A 9,334-nucleotide genomic window follows, 5' to 3' on the forward strand; every position below is an offset into this window, starting at 1 on the left:
CCTCCCCTCCCCCTCCTTGTACTTCTAATGGTGAGAAAAAATAGAAGGCTTACCATAGCCAGAAAGACCACTCCCAGCTCTCCAGTCAAAACTTGCTTAAGGAAGGAAAACGCAAGGTAATGAACTGTGAGTGCCAGGTGGATCCTGTGACAGGCGTTTCACAGCGGAAGAACTTTTCAGTGACCGTTCGGCTGGGTCCACAGACCTTGAGCCACAGATGTTCTCTTGCAGACATAGCATGTCCAGGGTAAAGGACATTTTCTCTTTGAAAACAGTGACCTGCAGGCTAAACATAGCAGAAAGCGAAAATTACAACTCTTATTTGGAGGCCTCCATGGAGGGACAGAGAGGCAGGTGATCACCCGTTTAGGTCACGATCACCGTTTGGATGTTTTCTGCTTCGGGCCCCCTCGGGGGGTGGCGGAGCGGTTTAGGAAGTGGAGCTTCGCAAGACTGAACCTGACTTCAACTAACTGAGCTACGTGTGTAAGTCCCGATGTCATGGCACGTCCCCCAGGGAAACAGAAATAAGAATTTGGCAATGTCCTGAGGTCACAGAGGTAGCAGGTCGTGTGCAGGGCAGCTCGGTGAAGGCCACGAGGACTGACGGCCAGTTCCCGAGGGAGCTCTGGGCTCATCCGGTCTCCGGGCACTTCCGGGGCTTGGAAGAAATGCATTTTGACTCTACATAATCCCGTGGATTCCAAGATTCTCATTCCCCCCCACATAGCGACATCTCTGAAGTCAAGATGTCTCGGGGTCGACAGCATTTTGTAATTAACTGGCAGCCTTTTCCCTTTGGTTCAGGAGCACGAAATAACGGTGCCTCTTAAAACGATCTCGCCTTGGGCTTGCCGAAGTGAGAGAGAGGGCGCGAGGCACGCTTTGCTTGGAAAGTCCTGCGGTGCCGATGACCTTGGAAGGCGTAGGGAGTTCAGTTGCCTTAACACAGCGTGACTGGCGTCTCTGACTCAAAATTCTTGGCTTAGATGTGCGGGCTCGAAGGGACGAAGCAGCAGAGGCGTGTTCTCCAGGTTTTCCCAACAGGCAGGAGGCCTGTCTGTTACTTAGACATATAGAAGGTGGGTCTAAGGCACGGTTTACGTTAGGAGGGCGCCATTGGCACGCATCGTTTCTGATGCCTGTCACCCCAGAAATGACGCATGCAAACTGCCAACTTCTCTAGGACCCTGTTCTGCCCCCACTCTGATCTCTGTAGCTGTTACGTCTATTTTTCTCGGGTTTCAAAGAGTTGTTCTGTAAAACCATAGCTGGTTTTAGTCACTGGGGTAGCTGAGGAATGGCCCCCAAAGACACCCATGTCTTAATCCCCAGAACCTGAGAGCGTTAACCTATGTGGCAGAAAGGACTCTGTGGATGTGATGAGTTACGGAGATTATCCCGGGTGATCTGGGTGGGCCCTGTGACGAGGAGGCAGAGGGAGCGTCTGCCACAGAAGAGAACATGATGTGACCACAGGAGCAGAGATTGGAGCAAATGGCCACGAGCCAAGCAATGCCAACCACCAGTAGAAGCTGAAAGAGACGAAGAAGTGGATCCTCCCCTTCTCAGAGCCTCCGGAAGGGACCGGTCTCGACATCACCGTGGCTTCAGCCCAGTGCAGCTGGTTTTGGAATTGTGACCTCCCGAACTGTAAGATGACAAACGTGCGTCCTTGTAAGCCACTAAATTTGTGGGAACTTGTAACAGCAGCCACAGGAAGCTTTCTGACACAATCATCTTTTCCCCGCTGAGGCAGTTCGAGAATGATTGGCTGGTCTTGCACGTTTAGCTGAATTTTTGTTCCTGCTGTTTTATGATATTGTTTCTGCACATCGGGCAACAGCTTGGACACGGAGTCCACAGAAGTTGCTTCTGGAGCGGTCGTGTGGGGTGTCGCTTCGGAGGTCTTCCCTTTTCTCCGCTGGTTTGTTCGCAGTGGGTGGCTTTAAGGCCCGGGGGCCTTCTGGGGCGCAGGTGATGGGCCTTGCTCTCAGGTGGCTGCCGAGACTCCGCCCCCTGGTGTTCACAGGTTGCATCGGTGTGGACGGAGCGTGCGGACGTGATGGGATGTGTTGCCTATGATTAGGTCGCCAATAAATCGATTTTGAGTTATTCAAAGGGGAGCTCGTTCTGAGTGGCCCTGACCTAATGGGGTGAGCCCTCCTGAAGAAGGTGAAGGGTCTCCTGCTGGCCTCTACATGGAGAGGACCAGGTAGCCAGGACTGAGAGTGGCCTCTCGGAGCTGAGCGTGAGCCTGGGCCAACAGCCAGCAGAAGACGGGGCCTTGGTCCTGCCACTGTGAGGAACCGAGTTCTGGCAGCACCCCGAAGGGGCCCGGAAGGGGCCCCAGTGTGGCCCGGGCTGCGGGCTGCGGGGCCCTGATGCAGACAGAGCCCTGCCGAGGCGTGACCCGCAGAAACCGCGATGGTAAACTCGCGTTGTTTTTTCTGTGGCTGTGTTTGTCAGTTCTTATGCCACAGCGGCGAATAGAGACAGGACACTTAACCGGGGTCCTCGTTGAATGGTTTGGGGGCATCGCCAGGAGTGGTCCCAGAGCGGGGGTTCTGGGCGGGCCGTTTGGCCTCTCCAGCGAGGGTGATACTTAAAGTTGTGAACATTATTTCGCTATTTCGTAAAACTTCATTCTAAACTTCTGCAAACTTTCCCAGTGTATAAAGACTCTTCAAAAACTCTGTGACAGCTGTTTGATTAATTATATCTCAAAAAAAAAAAAAAGACAAAACAACTCAAACATCAGTAGGCAACTGACCCAAACCCCCCAACTTTGTGATAACATAAACTACAAAATTCACTTTGGAAAAGTAGGGAGTTAGTCTTCAAATTTTAGCTTTGAGATTTTTTTCTTTTAATCTAAAAAAAAATAAAAATGCACGCAGGGAGACCGCGTGTGTTGTGGGAGCTAGCCGAGACACCCTCATCTCACATCCTTCCGTGAGGATAACATCAGATTCTGCCACGACTTCTTTGAGTTTAGCTGTTGGAAGAGCCTGTTCGGCAAGCGAGCCATGCGAGCTAGTATGCCGTTCTGCCATTTAATTTAAGCGCCCTTCTCTTCTGCGGGAAGAACAGGGCCAGTTTCAAAAAAAGAAGTCGCGTGATGTTTTCCCTTCAGTTGCGGTCCCTTTTTCCGGCAGCGTACAGCGTCGTTGTGCTATGGCGGGCACCTCTTCCCTTCCTAGGAAAACCTACCTAGTGTCACGGCCACGTCTGCGATTACCCGGTTTGGCAGCTCCTCCTCCGAGGAGACCGCAGATCAGCTCTTCTCGTCGCGCAGGCTTCTCGACGCGAAGCCACCTCTTCTGGAACGCTGGCCTCTTCTCCGCATGTACGGCAGCCCGCGATGCGTCGTCGTGTCTGGCTTCTCCGGCTTCCCCAAGGCGCTCGGAGTTGTTCTGTTCGTGACTTTGTCCGAGAACAACAGCCCGGGTGGCGGGCGACACAGCCAAAGGCGCAGGGCTTGGCTGCGGGCGTCTCCCCGTCTTCCTCGTCGTGGAGCAAATGTCCTGGGCCAGCACCGCCCTGCACGCTGGCACTTGCCCCTGTGCCTTCCCTGGCCACGGCCACCTGGCCCATGGATGGAGCCTCACGCACCTCCAGGTGGCAGCTGTGGACCCCCCGGGCCATGTTCTTAAACCCGCCTGCCAACCTTCGCCTTCGGATCGGAGCGCTTAGTTACTGATAAAGTGGGGTTTACATCTTCCACTTTGCCGTGTTTTCCACACGTCTCAAGTCTTTTCTGGTCCTTCATTCCTCTGGCATCGTCTTCTTTTGGGCTAAATAATTTTAATTCCTCTGCTGTTTCTCTTACCGGATATTTTTTGAGTTATTTTCTTAGTGGGTCCCTAGCGGTGTTCAGCGTGGAGCTGATTATTTCCCACTCCTGAGGCAGTACCCTTCTGAGGACTCAGCCCCCCGAATTATGAGTTTTTTTCCCAAACTGGCCGGTGGAACCAGGCACTGCTCCCAACCTCAGGCAGTTTCCTCGCGTGTGCGTGCTGGTCGCTTCGGTGCTGACGCCCGAGGGGGACCCTCTGCGCTTCTTCTGCTCCAGCCTGTGCGCCCACATTGCCTCCGTCTCCCCGATGCTGAGCTTTGGCCCCTCCACTCGGGGAGCCTGCGGGGCCCCTCTTCGGTCCCCCTCCCCACACGATAGCCTACAAACTCTATTGAAGCCAGAAACCGAGGCAACACCGGGGTTCGCAGAGTCTGCCTCTCCATCTTCCAGCGCCTGCTGAGCTTCATTAGCCGATATCCAGTGTCTCGTCGCTGGGTTTTGGTTTTGGTGTGTGGTCGTTACAGACACGGTAAATCCCGCCCCTGTTACCCCACTTGGGCTGGAAATAGAAATAGTCCATCATGTATTTCAAACAGATTTTTAGTATTCTCCTGTATGGGCGTGCCATAAATATGTCAGTCCCTTATCGGTAATCCATTTTTATAAACGACACTATAGACTGTGTTTGTACGTCTCTCTCAGCATCTTTTTTGTGAGAGTCCATAGGGAAAGTGCCTGTCTATGGGATTTCTGGGTCTGAGGCTTCGTGCATTTATATTTTAAATACATGCTTTGGCTGCCCCGCAGTGTACACTCCTACCATCAGCAAGGGGCCAGTGATGGGGCAGACTTTACATTTTAAACTTAATAAATTCCTCAGGTTCTTTATCTGTAGACTCGGCGAGAGCGAGTGTGCATCACCGGTATTTTGCCGTGCTCCCTCTGTAATTGATGAGGGAAGTTATATATTGCGCCATTTGCAAATGAGAACATTCTCAAAAATCTGGAGACCTGCCCTTCGAGAACGTTACAGTCTGTCTTTGTGTCCGGCTCGGCTTTGGGGACCAGAGAGGATTCTTCCCCGAGGGCCCTTCCCGCTCGGCCGCCGCAGGTTTCCTCCCCTCTCAGCCTCACAGTGAGTATTTTTCACTTGTAGTCACTGATTTCTCTCTTCCCCTTCAACCAGGGATCAGAGTCCACAGTGGCACTTCCTAAACGCAAAAGGCAGACTTCCATAACGTCGAGCGGGACCTCCATCAAGCACCTGGGTATCGACGAGGCTCCGGATTCTGCTGGTGGTTTGGGCCCACGTCAGACCCCGTCAGGAACCGGTGGATCAGGGTACCCCTCTGAACGAAGCAGAGTTACCCCTGCTACCGGGTTTCCTGGTCGAGAACAGCACCCGAGGGTCCGTGATGAAGCTGGCCTGGCAAGAACCCATCACTTCCCCATGTCCCAATTCAGAAGGGATTCTGATCTTCACAGGCCTAGAGAGCAACACGGCTTAGCATATCCAAAAAGAGATGAACAAGATGCACACCCCGGCCCCGTTCAACAGGACTTACCCTCGGCCAGAGATGGACATCCTCATGTGTCCCCAGATTCATATGGTGGAGTGTACAGTGGCCCGGGTCTACTCTATACAAGGCCAGATCAGTATAGATTAGGGTCACCTGACGTGGATCAATTTCCATTGCCACATCCTAGCACTTACCCACGTGGCTTAGTCCCCCTCAGCACAAGTCAGCTTAGTATGTTGCCACCAGGAATGGATGAGCAAGGATTGGTAGTACCTGACACGGGTCAGCATGGTCTGGTGCCAGCATTAGTACCTGGCACAGATTGGCAAGGATTAGAAATACCTAGAACGGATCAGCCTGGTATGGTTCCACTTAGCACGTATCAACATGGGGTAAGATTTCCTGGCATAGACCAACGTGGTATGGAGTGGCCTGGCATGGATGAGAGAGGTGTGGGACCACTCGGCATGGATCAGCATGGATTGGCACCCGTTGGCATAGATCAGTATGGACATGCAACATTTGGCATGGATCAACAGGGATTGGTACTGCCTGGCATGAGTCAACATGGATTGGTTCCACCTCTTACCTATCAGCAAGTTTCGGTATCACCTGATTTGATGCAGGTTGCTACAGACCAGCAAGCTTTTATACAGCCCAGCTTGGAAACATCTGGCTTAGTACAACTGGGCACAGAGCAGCGTGATGTGGCCCATCCAGGCACAGGTCAGCTTGATATGCCTCAGCCTGGTACAGACCAACCTTCCCTTGTCCAGCCTGGCACAGGTCACCCTGGTTTTGTGCAACCTGGAGCAGGTCAGCCTGGTTTGGTGCAACCTGCAGTAGATCAGCGTGGTTTAACAAGGCCTGGTGCGGGTCAGCCTGGAGTGGATCAGCCTGGTTTAGTCCAACCTGGCATAGGTCAGCCTGGTTTAGTCCAACTGGGGACAGGCCAGCCCGGTTTGGTGCAGCCTGGAATGGATCAGCGTGGTTTAGTCCAACTTGGTGCAGGCCAGCCTGGTTTGGTGCAGCCTGGAGTGGATCAGCATGGTTTGGTACAACCTGGTGCAGGCCAGCCTGGTTTGGTGCAGCCTGGAGTGGATCAGCGTGGTTTGGTGCAACCTGGTGCAGTACAGCCTGGTTTGGTGCAACCTGGAGTGGATCAGCGAGGTTTGGTACAACCTGGTGCAGTACAGCCTGGTTTGGTGCAGCCTGGAGTGGATCAGCGAGGTTTGGTACAACCTGGTGCAGTTCAGCCTGGTTTGGTGCAGCCTGGAGTGGATCAGCGTGGTTTGGTCCAGGCTGGAGCAGTTCAGCCCGGTTTGGTGCAGCCTGGAGTCTATCAGCGTGGTTTGGTCCAGGCTGGAGCAGTTCAGCCCGGTTTGGTGCAGCCTGGCGTGCATCAGCGTGGTTTGGTGCTACCTGGTTTAGTTCAGCCTGGTTTGGGGCAGCCTGGAGGGGATCAGCGTGGTTTCCTGCAACCTGGTGCACTTCAGCCTGGTTTAGTGCAGGCTGGAGTGGATCAGCGTGCTTTGGTGCAACCTGGTGCCGTTCAGCCTGGGTTGGTGCAGCCTGGAGTCTATCAGCGTGGTTTGGTCCAGGCTGGAGCAGTTCAGCCCGGTTTGGTGCAGCCTGGCGTGCATCAGCGTGGTTTGGTGCTACCTGGTTTAGTTCAGCCTGGTTTGGGGCAGCCTGGAGGGGATCAGCGTGGTTTCCTGCAACCTGGTGCACTTCAGCCTGGTTTAGTGCAGGCTGGAGTGGATCAGCGTGCTTTGGTGCAACCTGGTGCCGTTCAGCCTGGGTTGGTGCAGCCTGGAGTCTATCAGCGTGGTTTGGTCCAGGCTGGAGCAGTTCAGCCCGGTTTGGTGCAGCCTGGCGTGCATCAGCGTGGTTTGGTGCTACCTGGTTTAGTTCAGCCTGGTTTGGGGCAGCCTGGAGGGGATCAGCGTGGTTTCCTGCAACCTGGTGCACTTCAGCCTGGTTTAGTGCAGGCTGGAGTGGATCAGCGTGCTTTGGTGCAACCTGGTGCCGTTCAGCCTGGGTTGGTGCAGCCTGGAGTCTATCAGCGTGGTTTGGTCCAGGCTGGAGCAGTTCAGCCCGGTTTGGTGCAGCCTGGCGTGCATCAGCGTGGTTTGGTGCTACCTGGTTTAGTTCAGCCTGGTTTGGGGCAGCCTGGAGGGGATCAGCGTGGTTTCCTGCAACCTGGTGCACTTCAGCCTGGTTTAGTGCAGGCTGGAGTGGATCAGCGTGCTTTGGTGCAACCTGGTGCCGTTCAGCCTGGGTTGGTGCAGCCTGGAGTCTATCAGCGTGGTTTGGTCCAGGCTGGAGCAGTTCAGCCCGGTTTGGTGCAGCCTGGCGTGCATCAGCGTGGTTTGGTGCTACCTGGTTTAGTTCAGCCTGGTTTGGGGCAGCCTGGAGGGGATCAGCGTGGTTTCCTGCAACCTGGTGCACTTCAGCCTGGTTTAGTGCAGGCTGGAGTGGATCAGCGTGCTTTGGTGCAACCTGGTGCCGTTCAGCCTGGGTTGGTGCAGCCTGGAGTCTATCAGCGTGGTTTGGTCCAGGCTGGAGCAGTTCAGCCCGGTTTGGTGCAGCCTGGCGTGCATCAGCGTGGTTTGGTGCTACCTGGTTTAGTTCAGCCTGGTTTGGGGCAGCCTGGAGGGGATCAGCGTGGTTTCCTGCAACCTGGTGCACTTCAGCCTGGTTTAGTGCAGGCTGGAGTGGATCAGCGTGCTTTGGTGCAACCTGGTGCCGTTCAGCCTGGGTTGGTGCAGCCTGGAGTCTATCAGCGTGGTTTGGTCCAGGCTGGAGCAGTTCAGCCCGGTTTGGTGCAGCCTGGCGTGCATCAGCGTGGTTTGGTGCTACCTGGTTTAGTTCAGCCTGGTTTGGGGCAGCCTGGAGGGGATCAGCGTGGTTTCCTGCAACCTGGTGCACTTCAGCCTGGTTTAGTGCAGGCTGGAGTGGATCAGCGTGCTTTGGTGCAACCTGGTGCCGTTCAGCCTGGGTTGGTGCAGCCTGGAGTCTATCAGCGTGGTTTGGTCCAGGCTGGAGCAGTTCAGCCCGGTTTGGTGCAGCCTGGCGTGCATCAGCGTGGTTTGGTGCTACCTGGTTTAGTTCAGCCTGGTTTGGGGCAGCCTGGAGGGGATCAGCGTGGTTTCCTGCAACCTGGTGCACTTCAGCCTGGTTTAGTGCAGGCTGGAGTGGATCAGCGTGCTTTGGTGCAACCTGGTGCCGTTCAGCCTGGGTTGGTGCAGCCTGGAGTCTATCAGCGTGGTTTGGTCCAGGCTGGAGCAGTTCAGCCCGGTTTGGTGCAGCCTGGCGTGCATCAGCGTGGTTTGGTGCTACCTGGTTTAGTTCAGCCTGGTTTGGGGCAGCCTGGAGGGGATCAGCGTGGTTTCCTGCAACCTGGTGCACTTCAGCCTGGTTTAGTGCAGGCTGGAGTGGATCAGCGTGGTTTGGTGCAACCTGGTGCCGTTCAGCCTGGTTTGGTGCAGCCTGGAGTCTATCAGCGTGGTTTGGTCCAGGCTGGAGCAGTTCAGCCTGGTTTGGTGCAGCCTGGCGTGCATCAGCGTGGTTTGGTGCTACCTGGTTTAGTTCAGCCTGGTTTGGGGCAGCCTGGAGGGGATCAGCGTGGTTTCCTGCAACCTGGTGCACTTCAGCCTGGTTTAGTGCAGGCTGGAGTGGATCAGCGTGCTTTGGTGCAACCTGGTGCCGTTCAGCCTGGGTTGGTGCAGCCTGGAGTCTATCAGCGTGGTTTGGTCCAGGCTGGAGCAGTTCAGCCCGGTTTGGTGCAGCCTGGCGTGCATCAGCGTGGTTTGGTGCAGCCTGATATGGGTCTGGGTGGTTTAGTCCAACCTAGAGTGGATCAGCGTGGTTTCCTGCAACCTGGTGCACTTCAGCCTGGTTTAGTGCAGCCTGGAGTAGATCAGCGTGGTTTGATGCAACCTGGTGCAGTTCAGCCTGGTTTGTTGCAGCCTGGAATGGCTCCGCGTGGTTTGGTGCATCCTGGGGCAGTTCA

The 9,334-nt window shown here is 55.0% G+C and overlaps 1 protein-coding gene across 1 annotated transcript in view; it reads left to right on the plus strand.

Moving 5' to 3' along the window:
- Positions 1-9,334, plus strand: part of QRICH2 (glutamine rich 2) — a 27,959-nt gene that overhangs the window by 4,208 nt on the left and 14,417 nt on the right. The window contains exons 5-6 of the mRNA XM_025047115.1: positions 4,986-6,680; positions 8,631-8,886. Of these exons, the coding sequence (XP_024902883.1) occupies positions 4,986-6,680; positions 8,631-8,886 (1,951 nt within the window). The remainder of the gene's footprint in view (positions 1-4,985; positions 6,681-8,630; positions 8,887-9,334) is intronic.

This window comes from Pteropus alecto, unplaced genomic scaffold (genome assembly GCF_000325575.1).
Source record: "Pteropus alecto unplaced genomic scaffold, ASM32557v1 scaffold134, whole genome shotgun sequence".
In the NCBI taxonomy this organism is placed as follows: Eukaryota; Metazoa; Chordata; class Mammalia; order Chiroptera; family Pteropodidae; genus Pteropus; species Pteropus alecto.